The sequence below is a fragment of the Manis javanica genome, chromosome 12, assembly GCF_040802235.1.
Source record: "Manis javanica isolate MJ-LG chromosome 12, MJ_LKY, whole genome shotgun sequence".
NCBI lineage: Eukaryota > Metazoa > Chordata > Mammalia > Pholidota > Manidae > Manis > Manis javanica.
In genome coordinates, this window is record NC_133167.1 from 6771144 (window position 1) to 6796041 (window position 24898).

Here is a 24898-nt window from a genome sequence, read left to right on the forward strand (position 1 = left end):
TTTATAGCTATTCCGGGACTCTTCAACAAAAAGCTTCTCCTGGATGCACAGACATTCATAATACTGGTAACTTTCCGTCGATAGCTCTGGCTTGTACATGTGGTCACAGTGCCCTTCACACAGCAGAGAAGAGCACACAGAATGCCCAACGGGCATCTATCTGGACAGCACACAGCAAAACAGAAGGCGGACCTTCCCCCAGAAGACCCCAGTAAAAAAGTGTGTCTAAACAAAGTCACGTTTTCTGTTTTTCCGCTTTATAAAGTCAGCGATGCTGGAGGTGTCTAGCGGAATCCGTCCTCCAGGAATGAGTGCAAAGGGGGAGCACGCGGCTCAGGGACCTCCCTCAGTGAGCAGGCGGAAGGGCCAGCTGGAGACCTCCCATCCATTTCGGACAAAGACACACATACAGAAAAGGATTATTGCCAGCGTGTGTACTTTCACAATGTGATTTTTGTATTTCGAAAGCTTGAATTGTCCCTGAAAGAAAAAATGGGAGAAAATAGAGCATTCAATATACAGATCATCTATATAAGCAGCCAAACACACACAAGGGGAGATGTGGGCTCAGCAGCTCTAGGGCCCTCACAACACACCCCAGGACTTTCCTTCCTCACTAATCTAAAGCCAACACAGCAAACCACCTCCAAGTCCCTTCCACACTTGATTCAATTGCTTGCAATAGCAAGATTAGAAATAACCCAAATGCAAACCAATGGGGGACTGGTTAAATATTAGTGTCACGGCACATTCCTACAATGGGACACTTGTACAACCTAAAAAAAAAAGACAAGGAAGCTCTCTGCTAATAGGAAGAGCTCTCCAAGAGAAACTGATGTGTTGAGGGCAGAACAGTGTGACTGGACATGTCCATGACCTTTTGTGTAAGTGGGGGCGGGGGAAATCGGGTCATAGTTTCCATTTGCTTGTACAGACATAAAGAAACTATGAAAGCTACACAAGAAACCAACAAAAGTGGTTACCTGGGGTGGAAGTTGGGCAAGGGAGCACACCAGAAACTGGGCTATAACTGGAGTTTGAGTGGGAGGGAAACCCTTCTCTCTTACACACACACATACACACATATACTTTGAAAGAACCATGTGACAATATCATGTGTTCACAAAACCAATCAACCCACGGTTCAAAACTTATGCAGCTAACGAAAGAATATTCCAGTGGGTGAAATCTGGGTACCCTACACTTTAGAAACTTAGCTATAATTCTTGAAAGAGAGCGTGTGTGTGTGTGTGTGTGTGTGTGTGTGTGCACATGTGTGTGAGAGAGATATAGTAAGGTGCGCTCTTAGTTGCCTTCTACTGAATGCAGGCAGGCTCAGCCACCCACTAGTAATCCTGTCACTAGTTCCATACTAGAAACTCAACAACATTTTAGTACTTCACATCACCATTTGAATCCCAAAAATCTCAGGGCTGAAAGGTGCTTTAAAGGTCACCTCATCTCTTGCTGTGGCACAGAATTTCACACTTAAATTTGTCTGAAGTTTTGAAACAAGTACTCATGGACCTTATTTTTTAGTCATTATTTCCTTTCAACCTTAATGAGACATTCTAGAAGCTTTGGCCTTAACTGGCCTATTTAAAACTGCTACAATTGATTGGGCATATAGCAATTGGTCCAGAGTAAATACACACTGAAGAAAGAATCTGGTCAGCCCATCCCAACAGCAGCTTCCTCCTGCTACTGGCTAACAGATGCTCCTCCGTCCTGGCGGCGGGCAGTCAGGCGGTCACGAACAGCCCTTGCTCACTATACAAAGACGATGGCGTGGACCAGCACTGTGAGAGGGGAGGCTGGAGCTGGTGTGGGTGAACTCTGTCTGGGAAGAAACTGATGCTATCCTGAAAGCCCGCTGGTATTTTTATAACCGACATGCATGACCATGTAGCCCCTGTATCAATGGCTACTGGGTACTTCAACGACTTCCATCTAAGGCATTAAGACTGAACACAAAGGGAACTTAATGGGGTGATCATCTTTTTAAAAGGTCTTTCAAAAGGAGAGACCCCACTGGAGTACCAGAAGTAGCTAGCGAAGGACAAGGAACACATCCGATCATGAGACGGAGGAAATCAGGTGTGACTGATGTGTGTGTGCTGTTCCTGAGGCCCCTTAGGGCCGATGTGCTGTGGAGCTGAGTCTGTGTGGCAGAGGACGCCTCTGATAACAGAGAAGCGATCAGGAAGGAATGGTTTGCTTTGTTCAGCTTCTTCCCTTTTGATGCCACCTCTATCCCGATAGAGCAACTGGATCACAAGTCAGCAGCAGGGAAAAATAAGACAAGTGAACAAAAGGCGGGGCTGCGGGAATTAGAGTTTTCTGGCTATGGAAGAATTACCTCTCTCGGGGCAGAGAGACGGCACCAGCCCTTTCAGCCATTTGGTGATGCAAAGAGCATTTCAGGTTAAGGCATCACCACAGCAGGTCATCCTGTCTTTTGGAAGCATTTCTGCTCTGTGCTGGGGTTGGGCCAGAAACAAATTCTTTCTGTGGAAGGTAAACCGAACTCTGTAACACATTTCCATTCAGATATTGAATATTTATTCTGATTATTTCTATTGTCAGAGATCTCTTCATTGCCAGAAAACCTAAGAAGTCACCATTATTCTAAGGTCTCCTTGTAAAATGGAAAGGGGAGGAGAAGAGCACATGAGCTGGAGAATCCACCTGAGTTTCCCCAGAGTTTGATGTAAATGAAAACAAAGAGCAATGAGTGTAGGTGACAGGCTCCTGACAATGACAGGCTGAAGAAGGCTGGTGGCAGCTTTAGTCAGCCTCTTGACATCAAGTGGGTTGAGAATAGCTTGGTGCCATGCTTAGTGTGAGCAATGTGTTCACCTCAAACCAGCCGGGAACTGATTCTCAGTTACGTCGTCCCTCAGCCCAGGCCCATGTGCCCAGCACACAAGAGATTAGAAACAGGGAAAGGGAGAATGTAAGCAGGAAGTGGCAGAGGCCACAGGCAACTTCTTTTTCAAAAGCAAACCACAATTGAAAAACTCCAGTGAGCTCCAGGCACCAGCCCCCCTAGCCCCCTAGCAGTGCTGTGCGGGTGCAGGGGCTATTGGGGAGGCTTTTATGGTTTTCTTTTGGTTTTGCAGTGATACAAAGATATTTTTGAAGGAAACTGTTACATCTTCATCTGTGAATTTATGTAAAATAAGCAACTGGGACTTAGCCTAGTGGATGGATTTAAAGGAGCTTTTCAGACAAGGTACTGACAATATACCTTAACTTATCCCAGGGGAATTTTACCCTCTAGGACACTGGACAGGGGAGCTGACAGGCCACAGTGCTAGCGTAAGTCAGAAGTCTTTCTCTACTGGGTGAGCCTCTGTCCTGATAGCAGAGCCACAGAAATACCAGCACCCCCTCCGAATTGGTTTCCAGCATCACACTCCCAGGCATCTTAGGGAAAACGTGCCCAAATACTCTGAAATGCTTTCTGACCTTCTGTGTCTCAAAATGATTGCCTTTCTGTACTTCTAGAGAAAGTATAAGTTCAAACTCTGAAAAGAATGAGCTAAGGTAGAGCTTAGCTCCTGAGGGTGGGCCACAGAGGATGAAGGCAGTCGATTCCTCAGAATGCCCCTCCTGCAGCAACCTGTCACTGTGCTGGTGCCCAGCAGGGGCACCAAGTGATTCTGGGTCCTCAAGGGGCAGCTGGGAGCTGCTGAGGAGGAGCCCTGCCTGAGTCTCTGCTCTGCAGGGAGCCCTCAGGGGGCACTCACAGGCCTACAGGCTCAAGTACACACAGTCTTCAGGGGAACATTCTGGCTCTCAGCTGTTCACCGCGGGCAAGCTCTGGCTTCTTCTCTCCCTCCCTCCCTGCATATCAAATAAAATGCAAACCCTCTCCAGGTTCAGTGGGGCAAATTTCAGTCTCTAATTTCCCACTGAGTGATCATGCCAAGTTCATTCCCCAACAAGACAGATCACTGCTGTGCCTGCCGACCCAGACATACATGTAACAGAATCTCCCCCCAGCAGCTAAATGGGAATGTACTGAAGCCACGGTTAAAAGGGATGTACTTATTTGTAATGGAGGTCAAATGAAATAGCCCTAAAACAGTAGCAGCTACATGTAATGGCATAATACATTAACAGAGAAAAAGTATTTGTGGTTCAAGAAGAATGACCTAAATAGCAGTTTTTATTTCTTCATTTCCATGATCTAGCTGGAAGGGGGAAAAGCAAAGCCAGAAGAGAAGGCTGGAGTGTCGGGGCCTCTGAAGTGGCAGCACCCCCACACACAGGCGAGGTGCACTAATGAGAACACCTCTTTGAAGGTTGTATCAACAGACTTGAAATGTGAAGTCCTTTGTAAGTCTGTTAAGACAATGTAGTGAGTTGTTTTCTTTGCTTAGACCCTAATACTCAGCCTTTCAAGGTTGTGGTTCAAGAGTAACACCTAAACCGTCAAGTGCTTCCTTTGTCTGCTGCATGGGGGTGGGGTGCGTTGGGGGCAACCCAAACAACAAAGACTACAAAAATAACAATTATGCAAATACATGACTTTCAAAGCAATTCAAAGATATTTATTCTGGGGGATTCAGTGTTAGCTAAGGGGAGAAAGAATAGTTTAAAATTTTTTTCCATTCTAACTATCTCAATTTCATTACTGCATTTTTAAAGCCCCTTTTTTATGGAACCTAAAATACTACTGATTTTTAAAGGTACCACAATTATATGCACTTTAAGAAGTAAACACTGCCTATAAAACTATGACAAAAGCCTTTTTCATCATACACAATTGTAAGCATTTAAAACAAAACAGAAAAAAGGACTTTTAGAAATAATTAAACCTGATAATGTTATTTAAACAATCTCATTATAGCACCAGGCCTCTGGAAATGTAACTTATTTTGAGTATCTGCTATTTTTCAGCTTGCAAGTGAATGTGCCCAATATCAGAGCCGATGCAGCTTTTTCACCCTTCCTTGGGTATGCTAGCAGCCATCTGGAAATCTATGTTGACTGTGTTTTACAGAGAAACCTTGTAAACTATAATTTTAAAAAATCTACTATTATCATCTAAGAATTCATTTAATAGTAAGGGAATTAAACTATTAAGAGAGAAGGCCTGAGCAGCATCACGGTGTGTGCCAGAGCCCTGGGGCCGTCATACATCACATCGGCCCGCCAGGGAACTCAGACCCTGGCCACCTGCTCCTGTCCCTCAGCGTCCTCCTTTCTCTTCTAGCCCATCTAAGGGATGCAAGTCTCCTTTTCCTGAGAAGCGTGGGAAGGGGGACTTCTGAAGCACCCTACTACCATTGTTGACATGCTCTGTTTCAATTTTAGAAATTCTCTATTTCGCAGGGACGGTGGTGGATGGTGGGTAAATGTCCAGGACTATGCTCTCAGGCCAGGCCACGCTGATTCTGTACTTTCATCCATCCCTCTTATCCAGAATAACTTTACCCAATTCCCTTTGATAACAAGACAGACATGGACTTGGCGCTCTCTTAGTGGAAATACAAATGTTCTTAAAGTGAATGTTTCAGCTGACCCAGCCTTCAGTTCAGTTGATCCCAGGGCCTCTGTCTGCCAGTAAACGTGACGGCTTAGTTACAGTATAACCTGACATCTACCTCAACGCACTACCTCAAGTTCTATCACTCCTTCCTCACAACTGACAACCACCACCAGCAAACAAGACATACCTCTCACCTAACCCATATTGGGGCCCGAGGAACTGCCCTGTTAGTTGCAGGATAATTTAAAAATGGCCACATCTGGGCAAAAGACAAAAGATCTGTGGCACATTTATAACCATGAAATGTTATCAAGAGGCCTGAGACATGTTAATCTGCTGAACCTCATTTTCCAAATGGGAAAACAAGAGGTAATAATGAAAGCCACCTGTCCAGGGTTCCCCAGGAGACATGTGACCCACATAGGACAACAATCCAGTGGTTTTGGACTCAGTGTTTTTCTGAGGCTGTGATCATCAAAGAGGAGAGGCTGGAGCAGGTTCCTGTCGGGAGAGGGCATCCCCTTGGGAAGAGGGGTCCTATGGCTGAGAGGTATGTCACAGGGTTACAGAGAAGATAGACAAGGCCCTACCCTGAGTGTGAGAGACAGAGGGGGAGCGTCCGATCAGCGGCCGCTGCTGTTCACCAGGCCATGAAACTCCTCCCAGGCCCTGGCAAACAAACCAGAGACAAAAAAACACAATAGCACATTCAGATCAAAAGCTTTTTAACAAAGAGAGAGCAGACATGATAATCCCACATCCCATTTCAGATACCCTCGGGGTCGAGTGAGACCCACAGATACCTGGCAGCCCAGCAGTGCGGTTCCCCACCCAGGCTTCCCCCCTCAGATCAGCAGCGGTGGCCAGCACCTCATAGGGGCACTGGACACTTCTGGCTTGCTCTGCTGGCCAAGTCTGGCCCTCACTATTCCCTCGAGGATTTGCAACACTCCTATCTCCTCCTTCATAGTGAGGTCAGAGCCAGGCCCACCCGTCACTGGAGGCACCTCCACAGGAGAGGCGGCAGCACTCTGCTTGGGGGTGTGAGGGCAGGTGGTAGAAACTGTCTTTTTTTGTCCAGACTCACTGAGGGTCAATGTAGGTACCCAACAGCATGATGAAGTCTAAAGATGCAGTGAGGACATTATACCACTTTCTCTGCTTCCACATTTCCAACCTTTTGACCCTTCTAAACTCACCTCAAAACTGTATCAGGTGCCTGTTTCTGAAAATATCCATGTAACTATTACCTTAAAATTTAAGCTGTGTAGGTCACAACAGCCGAAAATTTCCAGGGATTAATGCTCATTACAACTTTCATGCTGACTAACTCAATGTAGGATTTGGGGTTACGAAGGGATAAGAAATGTGACCGAGGGGTACAGTCTTGTAGGCTGGTGCTCTACGAAGAACAAGCCTTTGGTGATTGCTGGCCACCAAACAGGAGAAAACCAGATCCCTCACTCATCAGGAAGCCCTAACCCGCCTCAAGTTTTCTCAGAGGAGCTGGTGCCCTACCTTTCTGCCCTGGCCACTTCTTAGCCCCATTAGGGACAGAGTGTCTACTAAGTTCCTGGAATTACATACACACACACATAGATACACATATGTAAAAATGGGTAATTTCGTGCTTCTAAACCTAAAATTCCTTGTTATCAGTTATTCCATTCCATGAACGGGGTGACAATACCCAGGGTGACAACATTGTTCATTAGTCACTATAGGTTTAATATTATGGCCACTAACATATACTTCATTCCAGGCCTTCTACAGATAGCTTTCCTTTTTCTAAACAGGGAGGGATTGAGAGAGACCTGGCACAACAAATTAATTCTTGCAGGCAATATTTATACTAGTTTCATCAGCATTTCCCTTTTGAACTGCAGCACTTACAAGTTAATGATCTACCTCTTAGAATAAGAGGTTGATTTGCAGTTAATGGTTTCTTCAGAGTTATGACCAAAGCTACACGTATATGCTAAGTGAATTGAAGAAAAACGTAAGCCAGCCACACCAGCGTGCCAGTCTTTATCAATTCACAAACTCAGTTTCCACAGCAAGACCACTGTTCCACAGCCGTTTCTGGAGGGAGAGTAACGCGATGAACTTTGTGAGTCCAGGAGTGACATCAGAAGGCCAGCACTCTTCACTTCAAATGCAGATAAGGGCAAAGCAAAAACTCAGTGCTTGGCCAACCGCCCAGGAAACCACTCTTCGTTCTAACAGGGAGATTTAAATTCTATTTTAAGCAAGTTAGGGGATCAACAAGAAATTACATGGCTGTGCTGAAGCTTCACCTCATTTATCCTTGTTTCCACAAAGGCCTACACTAGTGCAAACAGAGCAGTTCTCTAGCAAGAACCTGCGGACACAGGGATCCCAGAGCTCCCCTCCAATCCATTCTAGCACTAAACGACTCTCACATTTTCTTCAGAAGTGTCTCCTTCATAAGAAACCTCAACATGAAGACTCTGGGTAAGGAAAAATCCTCACATGGATTCAGTGGGAATAAACAGTGGCCACAGTCACTGGTACCCTTCCTCCTGTTCTTATAGGCCAATGCACACCCAAAGCTAGGTGTGAATATTCTAGTTATATTAGATAATATTAAAACTTGCTTCTTTTAAAGGTAAAGAACAAGTTAAATGTGAAAAGTATCATTATGAATGGAGTTTCTAAAAGAAAAAAAATCCTGAGATCAACATATCCTACAGGGAATTGTGAACAGGTTCATGATTGAGTAACAGAGTCCTTGAAAGACCACTGTCGTCCCAGCTCACTTACCAGAAAGCAAATCCTAGGAGCAGAGATCTCAGCTCTGGGCCACTCTGGGCTGGCCCCTGCCCCCACCCCCCAGCCTGCAGTCAGCCGGCCCGCACCACTCACGGGCGAGCTCAGCCTCCGGCTAGTCTGGCTTCGGTCCCGAGTATCAGTAGGAGGGACATTTCATAAACAAAAAGCCAGGCTGGTAATTATGCTGGCATCACCCAGGCCTGCTGGGCTACGATTTAGCTATGACAGAAGGGTTGCTTCATCCTTGCCTATAAAATTCAACCTTGAAATACAATGAAATGTAGATATGATCAAGGGAAGTCCCCAAAATTTGACCCATTTCCCCTCTAGAATAAAGGGACAAAACAGAAGTCACCTACCCTGAACTTTCTCTGCAAAGGTGTCTGGTCAGTCTCCCCAGCACTGTGGCCCACAGAATGAAGCTGGCCCTGTCTCCCCTTTTCCATTCCAGGACAGAAGCACACAAGGACTCAGTGGGACTATTCCAAAGAGGAATTCCCTCACAAAAGGCGATGTTGCTTTTTATGGCTCTGTGCCCAGAGATTTGTCCTGGTGGTCCCATGATTCTGGGTTGCAGGCCTGGCTGTTAGGAGATTTCTCCTCAAAATGGAGGCTACAGTGAGTCACTTGATGCTTGCAAAGACCCAAACCTATGAAACCCCAACACTGACTGGCCTCATTAAGAGGAGCCATGCCCCTGAGCTCAGTTTAACCAGTCTCCCACCTCTCAATGGGACCTGCTCACCCTTAAGGGGTGAACTGCTGGCAATACCCAAGGGTAGGAGGCAGCAGGCAGGCATCTGATCTGCAGCAGAGCAGCTCACCCGGCACAGAACGCAGCAGTGTTTGCTCAGCTCACCAAGGAGTGCAAGAAAAAGGCTAGAAGCAGTGTGATTAGGGGAAAGCTGGAGAAACCAAACAGCTGAAAAAGGCCACTGGAATTTGGACTGAAACATAGCAAGGCAGAGGTTGCTTGACTCGACTGTGAATTCTAAGCCACTCCTAAAAAAAGGTCCCTCACCACTTTCAGCAGCCCTCATCTCCAGAGTACTTGGGGATGCCTAGCTATTGGCTCTTTCTTCCTTTCCTTGAATTCTCAAGTCCCAGCAAATGCTGTTCCTTCGCTCCAACAAAGCCACACCAGTGGGAGAGCCACAAGGACTAGAACAAAGCCGAAGACTTCTAACCTCTGTTCTTATGCGGCAATGACCAGAGGGGTCTCACAGTCAGTTTAGTGCTTTCTAATTAACACCTACTCTGAAAGGTGACATCGAGCTCAACCCCCAGACTTTATATGAACTGAACTTAGGTTGATAACATGTAATAGTGGAAGCAAGAGGGAAGGGGCCACAGAAGGGAATTCTCTGACAAATGCTGAGAACAGAGAACAGGCATTTCCATTACCAACAGATCTCCTGTTTTCTAGGTACGTCAACCAATTCTGGATATGCAATAAACACAGAAGCTTTGACACACACATGCCTCCAGATTGCTGAGCCCAGGGCGCTAGTCCCAGTGTGTGTTCTGTGGGGCTCCCAGGCCACAGACAGACTGGTGGTCAGTCAGGATGGAACAAGGGCAGGGTCACTGCCAAAATGGGATAGCCAAATTTGGAAAACTCCACATTATACCCATGGCCACCCACCCTCACAGATGCTATCAGGCAACCTGACCTAGTGTCCACAATAATCACTTACTTTGAGTTTTGGTGTAGGTGCTAAGAAAACCTAAAGTAACATGAGGCCTGTTGAAATTCCACATGCAGTTAGGAGCCTAAAGGCCAAGCTGCCACACATGTAAGCCAAGCCAGGAAGCACACAGATCTGGCAGGTGCCAACACCAGATAGCCTAAGGAGCAGAGTCACCCAGGAGGAAGACATTTCCACACCTCGGATCCTGATGCACAAAAATCCTGGGGACTGGGAGGAAGGGAAGTTCTAGAACCTAGAGACCTGGCAAGCAAGGCTAGCTCAAAGAGGAAGATGATCTGGCCCTAAAGGGAAAGCAGAGGGAGAAAGCTGGCAAAGAGCTTGTGGCGTGGGCAGCTTTGGCACAGTGAGAAAACCCCGTTAACACAAAGCAAGAAAGCTACATACGTACAGCCACATACAGATGGGAAGAAAGCAGGGCTTTACCTTCAAGCAAGAGATTCCTTTGAAGTAAAGGCAAAGTCAGCAAAGCAAAGGCCAAGGATCCCCCTTTCCAACCTTAGGAGACTTTTCAAGCTGAATTCTAAATCAGAAATCACCTGTTCTTGTCATCAGTGTGACTAGATGGGAACTAAAATTCAAGTACCAGAAAGTGGAGTCTCGTTGTGAGAGCTAGATGTCACCTCCTTACATCAGAACTCAGCAGAACTGGAAAAAAATACCATGTGACCATATACAATGGATTTATGGAAATGAGGCAGCATTCCCCAGATGGCCCTCCATGGAGAGGTCTGTGCCATTCCTTAATATGGTGACAGTCAGTCTGCAAGGCCACTTCTTTGATGCACCATAAAGAGCAAGAGCATGAGACAAGCTAGTTTAGCACCATTTATTAAGTGATCTCAGCTGTTGTTGTAGCTGCTGCGTGTCAGCCTGTTCTTAAAACATAAAATGCTCTTCCAATTCCTCTTGTCCAGGACAGAAGGATCTTCCAGGTAGCACGCCAACACAACAAGAGACTCCGATGATGCCAGCTTCAATGATGGTGCCATCCAGACAGGGAGAGGGTCATGGCACATTCAACCGCGGCTTCCAGAGGTTTTGAAAAAGGAGCCTTTGGGGGCCCAGCCTGCCTGGCATTCTAGTGGAAGTGCAAAAGGTTGGCACATTGGGAGAGGAAAGAGAGGGAGACGCTAGGGCAAGTGGCATCTGGGTATCAAGGAGGGTCTTCCGGTCCCTGTAGCTGCAGGGCTGGTGTACTAGGCAGACCTCTGGAAAAAGCAGCGAGCAACAGACCAAGGCAAAAAGCCCACAGGCACTCCTAGACGCTGTAAGAACTCGTACACAGTTCTACACAAGTCAGGAAGAACTGTCCCAGGGTATCAGAGAGAGGGAACAGTGGAGAGGGGAGAGTTGAAAAGTATCTCTTTCCCTTTCCTATCCATGTGAAAAGTTTGCTTTTGGGGGAATGGGACAGGGCATTTGGGAACCTTGAACACAGAGTCATAGAAAAAGAGGGTGTGGCTCTGTCCAGCCTGGACTGCGTCTGGCTGGAAAGCAGAAACTACTTCTATCCCAGATACAGAATAGGAAAAATCTGCCTAGAGAAAAACACAGCTCACACAGGATTGCTAAGCCAAGCCACCAGGGCCATGGCTGGCTAGTAACTGCTGGTGGCTATGATGAGTCACACCCAGCCACCTCGTTACGGACCAACTCCTGTGGCAGTGTTCCCAGTTAAGAATTGGCACTTAGCACTTAGCTAGTTTAAGCCAACCCCACGCACATTGTGTCTGAATGCATGGGAAAGGTTCCCAAGCCTGCCTGCTGAACACAAGTGCTGGGCTCATTCCTAGTCTTTAGTAACATGATGATGATATCACTGCTGCTGATAATGATGACAGCAGTAACATACTTGGCCCTGTAAGAGCATTCTCCATCTGAGGATGAAGAGCTGCAAAGGTTACATCAGCCTGACGGCCACTCTGTCCGGTGAAGCACTAGTACCCCCCATTGTACAGACGGGGAAAAGGGGCAGAGTGGCAGAGACTTGCCACAGGCACATCCTGACACGGGAGTCAAAGGAGAAAATCAGACCTCAAGGCCTGGTCCCCAGCTGGCTAGCTTTCCTTCAGTTTGGAGAAAAATCTACCAGCCACACCCCACAACTTCTTCTTGATAACCTGAGTTTATTTATGACATTCAGTCCCGGAAGGAGCGGCCCTAACCAGTGACTCTCACCCGTGCACGGTCAGCTCCATGCCCTGAGTCCTACCCAGGTGGACCGCAGAGCTCGTTCCTCCTTCGGCATTCACACGTCCCTGCTCTCTATGCCCACAAAACACACTAATTTGCTTCCTTTAGCACTTCAGCTCTACACACACGGAAATGGGATCCTCATTCCCAAGAAGTCAATATCCCAGGACAAAGAAAACAGACTGAAGCTAACAGGTTAAAAAGACATGCCAAAGTGGGGTGAGAGGCAGACAGAGAGCAAGACTTGATCAGTTCAGTGAAATTACCTTAAAAAACAGCAAGAAAAGGAAAAGCGCTTTGTCTTTCATTTTAAGATAGTGTATGGCAAATGAAAGACAAGACAGCCTGTGCAAATAAAGCAAGCCCAGGCGGTGCAACGGGGATTCTGTAGACGGGCTCTCTCTGGCACAGAGCACCCTACAGGGCAGGTGGGGAGGGGGCCTTGCCAGCAAAGAACCGCTACGAGTGGCCAGAAGCACTAGAGCGGAAGACTGCTCTGCCCCTTCTCCCTAAGTCAGTCTCCTGTACACCATACTCCTCTGGGCCCAGCTGAGGACCTACTTCTGCTAAGCTTAGGGACACAACCCCCCAGCGCCCCCAACACGTACTTGATGCTGTCGGTGTGGGTTTTGTATTCCATGATGGTGTTGGGAGGTAGGTTAAGCACTCGCCGAAGAGTATCCCGGATTCGGGCTGTGGTTGCTTGGTCGCTGGCAGTCTTATTCCATATTGAAATAATGTCCTCCTACAGGAGGAGCACAAGGAATCATCAAAGCACACGGAAGGCAGTGAGGAGAGCAAAGGCAACACGTGACCCCAGACCTGCCCGGAGGCGGCTTACCTGGAAGCGGACAGAGACCACAGCCCCACAGATCTCCTCCCCCACCATGAACTGCTCCCCCAACATGGCCAGGATGAGATTCTCCCAGCAACGGGATGCCAAGCCCTTCCGCAGCCGAATGATCCACTTGCCACCATTTTTATTTGCATCATCCTGTGAAAGAGGAAGCCTTAAAGTTAACATGCAGTTTCATAGCTCTTTTTCTTCTACATTAGGCAGTCAAAAGCCACTTGAACAGTAAGAAGTGTAGTCATTTTCCAATCACTCAACTTTATAGGGAATATGCTGGTAGGACTAGGGAAACAATAAATGGGGAAAAAAGAAAACCAAGGTGGGGATCCTTGGTAAAAACCACTTCAAAAAATGGCTAAAGAGAACCTTTAAAAATTATCCTTTTTTTTCCAGAACTTTAGGAATCAAAATGAAACATCATCAGATTTCAAACACAGATCATTCCTCATGTCATTTGCTAAAAGTGTACGAAGTGTCACCATGTCTCAGATACAGACATGAGGCCACAGTCTCCACCCAGACCCAGGCGAGTAGGGAGAGACAGGAAAACGAATCCCAGCAGTAGTCTGACAAGTGCTGCTGCAACAGAGTCATGCTCAGTAAGTGGAAGCAGCACAAGACAGAACACTCAGGAGGACCCCTGCAGGCTGGGTGTTGAGGGACAAAGGAGTTAGCTGGGTAAAGCAGATGACGGGCTCTGCAAGCACTAGAAGAACATGTCTGTGTACAAACTGAGACAGGGAGATGCGAAGAGCGAGATCCAGCTCACTGATGGGAAGCTTTAGTGGTGACGGGAAATGAGCCCTGAAGGGTGGCTGAGGTTCAAGATGATGTGAGCAGTGAAGGGTGGCATTAGGTTTCTAACTGGGGTGTGTGAGACCACATCTGTCATCCAGAAAACTGCCCTGGTGTCAGAATAGAAGAGGGATTATAGCAAAGAGATCTTAAAGCTCAGCCTGTAAGCTTATTTTTTACCCACTTTAATAATGTGTGTACTATGATAGTATATTACACACACACGCACACACACACAAACCAGTCCTATGGGAATAAGGGTAATTAAAAAAAAAACCACCCTTTAATGTTATTACAGACCATGTTCATGACGAAACGACCTGAAAACCACCCGCACAGATAAGCGATGGCATCAGTGCATTTTCCTGGAGGCCCTGTTCCAAGCATGTACCAAATAGTGACGCAGCTTTGAGAGAAGCTCTGAAATACTTCAAACGTGGCAGGGCTAAAGAAAAAAGGCAGAAAGGCGGCCCAAGGTTCTCAGTCCTCACCTCCCACATAGGTTTAATTCCTTCTTTGAAGAGATGGAAGTCACTATGGCCTGTCAGGTCCCCGGGACGTACCATGTGGCTGTAAAACCTCCAGAACTGCTCCACCTGCAGAAAAGGGCCCAGGAGTACAAAAGATGTGTCTTTTCTTTTTCTCTGAATGAACCAAGGTTTATTTAAGAGGAAAGCATAAACATGGAAGACACTCTGCTATAAGCTGTACATTCTAGAGGACACATTTTCATTTGGGGGATTTCATGTGGGAAGGAAGGTGTTAGAGGAAAGCATAATGTAGTCTGATAAAAAAAAATGTAATATTGTTGATGTAAGAATAAATTATTTAGGTTAAAAGTGCCAGCCTCAGCCAGAAGTGGGTGAGGTCACGTGAGTATGCGCCCCTGAGGAAGCTGCAGGGCTTCCCGTCACAGGCTGTAAGAGGACTTTGTTTCACACAATGGAAACCCTTTAGCCTCGAGATATATTTAGTGTCACATAAACTCAGCCTGAATGTATTTATTAGGACCAAATCACTTTAAAAAAAATTCAGTATTATTAACTATGGCCAGCATGCTGCATATTACATCCCCATAACATTTATTTTATAACCTGAACTTTGATCAATTCTTGATCAAAGACTGGTTACTGGCAGACAGCATTAGCTACAATGAAATATTTTAGTTTTGCTTAGTTACTGAGCACAAGTGATGGAAACAACTGATGCATTGCTCTATACCATGGTACTGCTGCTAAGGCCAGGGCAGTCCAAAACCACACAGAACTTAGCTTCTCAAACTTAGGGTTTAAGTCTCTCTTAGCTAGCAAATTTGTGTTTTTCCTTGTCCTTCCTTCAGAGTTTTGTTGGATAACCAGACATATTTCTCTATCAGATGTATGCTCATTTATACTGATTGTGCTATTCCCATTTCTCTCATTAGTTACTTGATAGGATAGATTACTTCCCTATTTCTCTGCAACTCAGAGGGCACCTACAAAGTACTGGCCTTTATGAAAAGCACACTTTAGGAGGAAAGAGTACACATGGAACAGCCTGTAGAAACAATTGGTCTTTGCTAACACACTGCTGAGCAAGATGCCATGTGTAGCTGAAAATGGGCACTGGACAGCAACTGAGGAAAAACAGACCATACACTGTGGGAAACAGCTGGTCCTCAATTTCTCCACAGAGCAGGAACACCGAAGTGTTTCATGTTACAAAGAAGTAAGAATGCCATTTGTAGGTCTTCAATGTAGCAACTGCTATGCTTAATTTTATAGAGATTTGAGACAGGAAGTGGTCACACACATACACTGAGCAATCATCTTTTTCCACCCTAACAGTGGACAGAAACAAAGTACACTCACTAGAACCTGTGGCCCACTCTGAATTAGGAATTTGGAGCGTGGTGTGGGAAGGAAGTAACCAGCAATCTTTAATTCCCCAATCAAGCACTACTTTATTAGGTGTGGTCTCCTCCAATCTAATTGTTAAAACACAAGAGAAACAATTCAGCAGCTCAAGAAATACTCTTAAACTTGGAAAGACTTTTTCTTTCTCTTTAGGCAATTTGCATTTTTCAAACCAAAAAAATATATGTTCAGATTCAGAATATGAGGTGGAGAAAGACCTCAGAAATCATCTCAACTACTCTTCCTCTTACAGTTGAGAAAATATTTTCAGAACTTGTCCCAGTCCACAGAGTCAAGCACCAGAATAAAGATGCCTTGGGATTCCCCAAGTCCAATGCTCTTTCCAGTTTAAGACACTGCCCTCTTAATCACCCTGATTTATAAAACTTTTAAATAATTACCAAATACTGGATATTAAGGTCCACTGGAAAATACTGCTTTGGAGTTGATAAAAGGTTTCACAATGTGACTATGTCTCTGTGAACAATTTAACTAATTATGAGATATTTCCTAATGCCTTGAATTACATGACAGCACACTTTAAATACTCTGCCACACACCCAGTGAGTATCAAAGCAGCATTATCCTAAGAACTGATGATAAACTCTATTCAACTCAACATACATCCAAAACAAAACAAAAACCTTCCTGGCACCTTATCCAGTTGGGTAAATTCATATACGCCTCTCTTAAGAGGAAAGGAAAAATGCTGGAAATATTAATTACCAAAAAAAACCCTGAACAGAATCCTGAAAAAGAACTTCCTCCCAGTTCAGTTTCTCCTCTGATCTTCAAGATGCTCATTAGCCAGTTGTTAACATAATGGCTGCTATTCTACCTGTAATGAATGTTTAGCATTCCCACATAGCAGGTAATCAAATTTTCTGTGATAGATTGGAATGTCAGGAAAGTATAGATATTTTTAAAAGTTTAATTCTATTGTTTCCTTTGCCAAGAATTCCTTTCTCTTATCAGCTGTTCAAATTCTTTAAATTCAGTCTTAAGCTGTCTCCTCCAAAGAGGCTTTCTCCACATAGGAATTAATTCCTTCTTTCCTCTGTACTCCGAAAGCACTACAGCTACGCCTTCCCTACAGCACTTTTCACTGTCTCCTGTAAGAGAAATTCCTGGGTGTGACTTATTTCCCTAAGGGCAGGTCCCAGTTCATTTTAGAACCTTATGAGTGCTTTGAGCTCATTCAACATTTCTTGAACCAAATACGAAGCAGGGCACAAGCTGTTTTTCATGTCTCAAAAAAGCGTAAATTTACCAGTAAAAAGGGTACACTGTAAAACAGGCCAAGTAAAGCAAGATCTTTGCTTCTGGTTGAAATGATATAACTCAGTATAGTGATCAGATGATCTGATTACCAGTTATATACCTGATTAATAATAGGTAAATATAATTTGTCTAGCAAGCAATATTTTAAAACTTGGAGTCTCTTGGCATGCATATTAATGTATTAAAGAGTGAAAAATATGCATGGGCTTTTGAATGTGGCTTTTATAGCTTACCAAACCTAAGGTTCAATGCTGGTTCCTCCACTTACTCAAGTAATTGAGCCTGGGCTTTCTACACTGATGGTACTGTCAAGAACAATTAAGATATTTCACTTTTCTTTCTGAACACAGAAAAAAGATGATACTTTTATGCATAATCACTAAAATATCCAAAACCCTAACATGAGGTTCTTAAATACAAAATAAACTTTTGAACTCTAATGTCAAGCTTCATGAGAACAGACTCCATGTACTATAAAATTTTGTGTCCCCCATGAGGCTTTGCGCATACTAAGGACTCAGCACACAGCTGCTTAAACAAACAAAGCTGTATTTCGGTATTGTCCCCTTCTGATCAATTCCACAATTCACATACTTGTTGACACCTATGTATGTTACCAATGAATGTCTAATGAGAAATATTTAAGAATGAACATCCTGACCCCTCAGGGACTCAGTCAACTAAAGAAACCGGGATCCTAAATAGGTCACCAAGAGGGTAAATAAACACAGTGATAAAACGGGGGCATGAATGTGTCACCAAGGCACACTACGTTAAACCACTAAGTACTCACAGAGGCAAAGGTGCCGATCTGTTTGATATTCTGTTCGTAGCTCTGTGAGCTAGTGGGACGGCCTGGAGTTCTCCTGGAGTACCAGAAAGTGTAGTTATACTGCAGGGGATGCTCTGCTGGTCCAGGGACAACAGCCTGTGAATTAGAGAGGATGTGTTAATCCTGGACATTTTTCAAATACTCAGAGATGGAGAAAACATTTTACAGTGTCACCCCTTACCACCTCCCCAATTAAAAAGGATACATCCTCGATTACCTGCAATGTGCCCAAAATTCTGCTTACACAGTAAATTTTGTTAGTGGCTAGCTGATTCAAAGTTCCTATAACATTTTTTTGGTGTTCTTATGGCTTTTTAAACTTTCTCTTTCCTATCATAGATATTTATGTCTGTGTCTATCTCAATGTATTCCCAGGCCAAGTACCGCCTTCTCTATGACATTCTATCACTTACTGACTAGTGACCTGGGGGAAATTGCTTAACGTGTTTGTGCCTCAGCTGCTTATCTGAAAAGTGCGAAAAATAGTAACAATCATTTCACAGGGTTTCTGAGAGACTCAAATAAATTAACTGATGTAAAGTGCTTGTTAGCATAGTGCCTGGCACATAGTAAGTGCTCAACGTCAGTTACTATTATTACTGCCAATATTAAACATAAGCTCCTTGATCCACAGTCTCATTCATCTTTGTGTCCTCTTAGCACCTAAAATGCTTGCATTCAGAGGGTACTCAATATTGTGGAACACATGAATTAATAACTGCTTTCATGTTTGAGGAAATAAATTGATCAGTATCTCTCATTTTCCTAATTTTATTTTCCAAGTCACTTTCAGCTTAGACTATTACTGACTAAAGTGTTTAGAATTTCAAGGAACGTGCAGGATTTTAAATACTCAACAGCAGCTTATGAAGCAACTAAAAGCCTTGTTAAACACCAGGATTAATCTTCCGTCCCTCAGGCTAAGGGACTCTTGTGACAAGGGAAAAGCTCTAAGTACCAAAATAAACTCCAGTGATTCAACAATCCCTTTTTTTTAATTAAGGAACAAAACTACGTATTCCAAAACAGGGTGCTATCAAGTTAATCCAAGGTCTCCCAGATAAACCAATTCCAATAGATAATCAAGTCTCAAGTCCAAAGGTAACTACATCCTGCAGCAGGGAACTCACCTTCCTCTTGCTGCCACCCTGGCTCTTGTCCCGTTCTGCCTTTTCCTTCTCACCATCTTTCTGTGTGCTGTTTTCTTCATTTTGATCATGGTCCCCGCTGTCATCATCTTTTAATCTGAATGAGAAGACAAAACAATGTTGTTCCATGACTGAACTGATTCTTGCTTACCTGACAAAGCCACCAGGTCAAATGAACAACCATGCAATCAACCGAAGTTACTCAAAATACAGGCAATGAGAAGCACATGAGATGGAAGAAGGACCAGGGAATGCAGAAGGGCAATTAGGAGGATCGAACAAAAATGAAATGCCCCTTAGGTAACATGTGAATTCCAAAAAGCACTGTCTTGCAATTTTCCAATAGGCTGCACAAAGAAGCAAGAGGTAAACAGTTAAAGGGACTGTTTTGGGGGTTTTTTTGGCCAAAAATAAAGAGTCAAAACACAGACTCCAAGAATGAACTAGTGGTTACCAAAGGTGGGAGGACGGGTGGGGAGGGAGGGAGAAGGGGACTGAGGGGTATTATGTTTAGTACACATGGTGTGGAGGATCACGGGGAGAACACTATATCACATAGAAGGGACATAGTGGATCTCTGGCAACTTGCTGCACTGATGGACAGTGACTGCACTGGGGTATGGGTGGGGACTTGATAATATGGGTAAATGTAGTAACCACATTGTTTTTTCATGTGAAAACTTCGTAAGAATGTATATCAATCATACCTTAAAATAAAAATAGTAACAATAATAAACAGTCAATAACGAGAAGAGCTTCTGTGTTAAATAACTGCTTTAGCATTTCAAATGAAGTTTAAAAACCTACCTACCTTTCTTGTGACTTCTTCTAACCATCTCTTTTATCCCTCCCCCACTGCCAATGCTGTAGTTCAGGCCCTCTCCTCCTATCATCTCAATTATTACAGGAAATTCTCAAGTGGTTTCCCTGATTCAAATGAGCTGCTCCCTCCATTCATCCTCCACACTCCCACAACCATGACCTTCCTAAGAAAGAATCTGCTCATTTAACTTCCATGCTCCAAACTCTCCACTGTCCTTGCCCTTTGGTGCCCACCCTGCACGAATGTACTTCAAATGTACTAGAATCTGACTCCTGCCTACTGACCTACTCTGTCCCTTCCCCTACCTCGCAAAGCAGCCTATATTCCCACATCTCCACTGTTTGTGAACACCACTCCCTCGACCTGCTGTGCCATTCCTCCCGTGTTTGTTTTTCCTATTAGACAGAGGGATCCCTTAGACATTTACCTTCTTGACCTTTGTAACTGTAGCACCTAGGACAAGAAGATATTGCCCTAACAAGAAGATCTAGCACAAGAAGATACTGAATCAATGTTAAATGGAAAAAAAAAAAATGGTTGAAAGAAGGAATGAATGCCTTCCTCCCTTATAAACAGTCAAATGTACTTCAGGCACTAGCCTTTTAAAAGAAGTGAAACTACCCTAAGACGTTCAGGTACACCTAAAGTGCACTGGATTCAGACAAAAAAAAAATCAATGGAAAGTGTGTTCACAAAGATAGTAAGAATGCTGTTTAGTCTAGAGCTGGACCATTAGCTTATCACAGATCTTCACCAAAATTACCTTTCTGGCCCTAATGACTAGTTAAATGGGAATTAGGTAATTCTCAAGAAAGGTACTAGAAATGATACTACCCTACACAGATACTGAAACACACTGTAAAGCATTTGTATTAGTCATGTGGTGGGGTGACAACTGCTCTGCCTACTCCACAGCCCTAGCTGTAGGGTATACTCAGGTGGTCATTTGCTCCCCATGGACATTCCCACCGCCACCCTAGCCAAGGGCACCTGGCCAGAGAGCAGGAGAGCCTGGCTAATAACCTATCAGAGCCAAGCTCAAAGTCGGAGAATTCTCCCTTAGCTTTTCACCCAGAGATGAAAGATCACACAGGTTCAGGAGCTGGGGCAGCATATGAGGGCCATATGGAAAAATCATGAGGGAAACACAGTGAGCAAAAGCAGAGAAAGCCAGCAGGGAGGAAGGGAATGAAGTGGATGAGCAGACAAAGTGGGCAGGCCAGTGGCTGTCTGCGATGCTCCCATCTCGCTGGCTTAGTTCAACCTCCCTGGATTTCTGGGAGACCAGTACTGAGTGTACAATACCCCTTCCCCTTTATTAAACTTAAGTTGGTTTGTTTTCTTTTCCAAAAGGGGCCTGTCTAGCACATAAGTCCCACAGCATTTACCAAGTACCTACTGTGTGTATCAGGTACTACAGAGTGCCTGTTCCCAAGGACCTGCCTCAAGAGAGAAGGCACCACATTCAGGCCTCAGCATGATATCAAGGCCCTGCTCTGCTTACACAGGACACCACCTCCTGCCTGGCCGCAACAAACTCCTTCCACTCTAGTGGTATCAACCTACTGGCAGTTCCTCGACCTCACTCCTGTCTTGCTCATTACATGGTCTCTCTGAGAACTTCCCTTCCCCTACTTGCCTTCAGGACTCAGACTGAGGGCCAACTTCTCTTGGAAATATTTCCTAATCTCTCCTTAAGCTGAGTCAGGCTCCCTTCTTCTGAAATCCCCTATATAAATGTTTGCACTTGTCCCAGCTATACTGTCAGGCTAGTTTTTTGTCTCCTGATCAAGAACATCTCAAGGGTTTTTATATGGCATAGGCCCAAGACACTCCTACCTCTCTTCTTCAAGGCATAGCCCAGGGACTCAACCATTTCCCTCTCTTCTCAGCTCTCCCCCTACCCCAATTTCCTCTGGGATCCCTTCCCTTTAAATGTTGGAGAGTGACACAGTCACCTCAGCATCTCATATTGCTAGTCCCAAGCAAAGAATAGTAAGTTCCTTTCTTTCTAGTGGTAATCACTACTAAAAGCAATAAAAGAATATAAAAAATAATCATGTCAGAGAAGAAACAATTGTACTGTGATCCCTCGACCACACTGCCCAACTCTTCTCTGTGACGGTAAATGGAAACCCTAATCGATTTTCATCTTGTGAGGTTATTTCTTGAGGGTGGAGCTGACCAGCTACCTGTCCTCTGAGCCTACACTTAAGGCAAGTCATTTGCATCCTATCTTGAGAGGCTACTCTTTCCAGCTTGGAACTGGATTTGAGCCAAGATAACAATCCAGAGTTAAAATCAGTGCTCCATAGACTCAGGCAGGCAATTATCATCTCTGAGGCTGTCCAGACTTAATTAATGGCTCCTAGTTAGCTCAGGGATCTTCTGCCCAGGTACATCTGCACATTGTTTGACTAGACTAATTTCTTGCAGGTAGGAACTTGAGTCTAACTCACCTTTACATGTCCAGCGTCACACAGAGGCAGAAAACAAATTATGTTTAATGAATGGTTTTCTAAAATCTTTGCAATGCAAGTTCACATAGGATGAGTGCCAAATAAATGGTGGAGGCAAGAGCTAAGAATGGGCCAAAAACTAGCAGAGAGAATAGGGACAAAATCAAGTATGACATCTACATCTGAAAACCAAGCTTATCACAACTGGGACTGCAGAATAGTGAAAACATCGTGGGGTTTTACATGTCAATAGGATCAATGGCAATAGATGTGGGGGCGGGGAACAATAATTGTTTTTACTTATGCTGGTAGAATTCAAAGCCACACAGCAAAAGAGGCTAGAGTTCCTCCTTAATCTGAGCCCATCAGATTACCAATTACTGTACTTAGTTCCAGGCACTAGACTTTTCGTTTCTGATAAACTGGTCCACTTCCTTAGGTAAAGAGTGTAGAAGGCAAATATGTAATAATGTTCTAAAAACTGCAGACTTTCTGCATGAAAAACAAAAACAAAACTAGGGGCAGGAGAGCTGATGTAAATTGCTATTGCAAATGAAAGCCTTGTTTTTTCCTGCTTATACAGAAGACAGATGTTAAAAAATCCTGGCTCAGTTTAAGGGCAGTTAATAATTAGAACTAATTAAAAATGACCCAGGTTAATTTTTGTCAAGAGGTGCTTGAACCATTAAGCAATAAAACTGGATTTGAATCCCACCATATGGCCCTTCCTTTCGTTGTGGGCAAGTTATTTTACCTCAGAGAGCCTCATTTTTCTTACCTGTAAAAGGAGGTAACAAGATCCCCTTTGCAGGGTTGTTAGGAGTAGAAATAATACATAAAAAGTCTCTAGCAGGTAATGTGCCGGTGGAAACATTACCATTCTTAAATTAGCTTACTGCAGACCTCCAAATGATTTGGGTAAGCGGGGCCAGACGACCCAGTGTCTCCTTAACATGAAACACTGATTTGTTCAATGCAGTGAGGAAGGGGTACAGGGTTTGCAGAAAGCTCTGTGAGGCGGGATTTAGATCTGGAGTTACGTGTTGCAGAGTTTACTATGGGGAAAAGAGGGTTCATATGGGGATGGGCTCAGCTACGCAACAGGCTAGAAGTGGCAGGCTGTAGTGACCTGCCAAATAATTTTTTCAAGTAGCAAAGACATCTCAGCAACCAGGAAACATTTCTGAGTTACTGCCTGGGCTACTGGAATCCAAGCCACCTGAATTTGTGCATTAGCATTCATTGTACTGGAAAAACACGAATTTCCCATCAGCAGCAGCAGTTCACAATCTAAACTAACAGTAATTCCACTGTACATTTATATGTCACTATTTAGCAATTTACAAAATACTTTTAAGCATGGCTGAATGACTTGATCCCTATCCCACCCCAGTGCAGCAGTAGGGCACTAACCACTACTGTGGTTTGGGTAACAAAGGCTCCGAGGCTGGGTAACTTTTCTGCTGTCAAATAACTGGTGACTGGCGGGTCTGGGACTGGAAATCCAGGTCTTTGTTAGATCAGAGAGCTTTACTAGACGACTAGAAGTAAGAACATCATTAATCTCAAGATACAATTGCTGGAGGGAAATATCCAAAAATACTTTTCTTTTCCACACCTCCCAACTGTTTGATGCTGGAGCTAGGCAGGGGGCAGAAGGAGGTGATGACAGGAATACCCACTGGGCCTGAAACCCAGCATCTCTGATCAAGTGTGGTGGAAGAAGGGAAAGGAGGGGCATGAGAAAGAAAGAAGGAGTCTCAGGGAGGCTCTCAGAATTCGGTAACTGAACCGCCACTGGGCCGAGCGCAGCAGCCACATTACCTCATTGCATCTTCACGGCTCTAGGACACGGGCTCTGTTACCGTCCCCGCTTTGCAGATGGAAAAACAGACTCAGACAGGAGAGGCGACACGGCCAGACCAGAGTGAGTGTGTGAGGAAAGCTGGATTCAAAGACAGGGGGGCCGGGCTGCGAGAACACCCAAACCGCTGAGGTCTCCACCCCTCCACGCCGTTGGCGATCTGCACCCATCGAACCCACCGGGTCGGGCGTCCTAAAATCTGACGGACAGCACGCCACCTCCTCTACCCCCGGGCCCCTGCGCTCCCCTCGGTCCGTACAACCCTGGGGTCCTCGGGATCCCCGCACCCCGCCTCCGCAGCCCCCTCCTCTCCTCCGGCCGCCCGGGCCCTGGCTGGCCCGCAGCCCAGCCCCGGGAGGGAGGCCGGCGCCGCAGACCTTGCGACGGCGCCACTGGCCCCGAAAGGGGCGGACGCGGGGAACGGCTGTGGGAAGGGGTCCCGGGGGACGGCCACGCGCCACTCACGCGTCGAACTTGTTGTTCATCCTCTCGCCGCCGCTGCCGCTACTGCCTCACGGAGTGACTTCCGCTCCGCCAGGTCCCTCCGCCGAAGGCCCGGCCACTTCCGGTTGCGCGGGGCGCGACGGAACGTCGGCGCGCTGGCCGGGTGGGGGCGGGGGCGGGTATCCCGCGCGCGCAGGGCGGCTGCGCAGGCGGAGGGCTGGGCCGTGTGCCCGTCCTCGCCGGCCGCCTCGGGGCGCGCGTACGAGGGGGCAGCGCGGGCTCGGACCCATCGTTTGGTGTAAATCC

General features: G+C 45.4%; 1 protein-coding gene across 5 annotated transcripts; it reads right to left on the reverse strand.

The window, feature by feature from the left end:
- Window positions 1–240: 240 nt before the first annotated feature.
- EIF4E2 (eukaryotic translation initiation factor 4E family member 2) lies at window positions 241–24770 on the reverse strand. Of its 5 annotated transcripts, none has more exons than XM_036997757.2 (8): window positions 24614–24770; window positions 18985–19099; window positions 17816–17950; window positions 14338–14442; window positions 13040–13192; window positions 12807–12943; window positions 6091–6169; window positions 241–480 (listed from the first exon to the last, which is right to left on the reverse strand). In XM_036997757.2, the coding sequence occupies exons 1-7, from the start codon at window positions 24631–24633 to the stop codon at window positions 6124–6126; spliced, it is 711 nt and encodes a 236-aa protein (XP_036853652.1). In that variant the 5' UTR covers window positions 24634–24770; the 3' UTR covers window positions 241–480; window positions 6091–6123. The 5 variants fall into 5 exon arrangements, with proteins under 5 accessions (XP_036853652.1, XP_036853655.1, XP_036853651.2 ...); XM_017640335.3 differs by lacking the exons at window positions 241–480; window positions 6091–6169 and adding exons at window positions 10818–11083; window positions 24109–24255 and having other exon boundaries at window positions 24614–24715; XM_036997760.2 differs by lacking the exon at window positions 6091–6169.
- Between the last annotated feature and the right edge of the window lie 128 nt (window positions 24771–24898).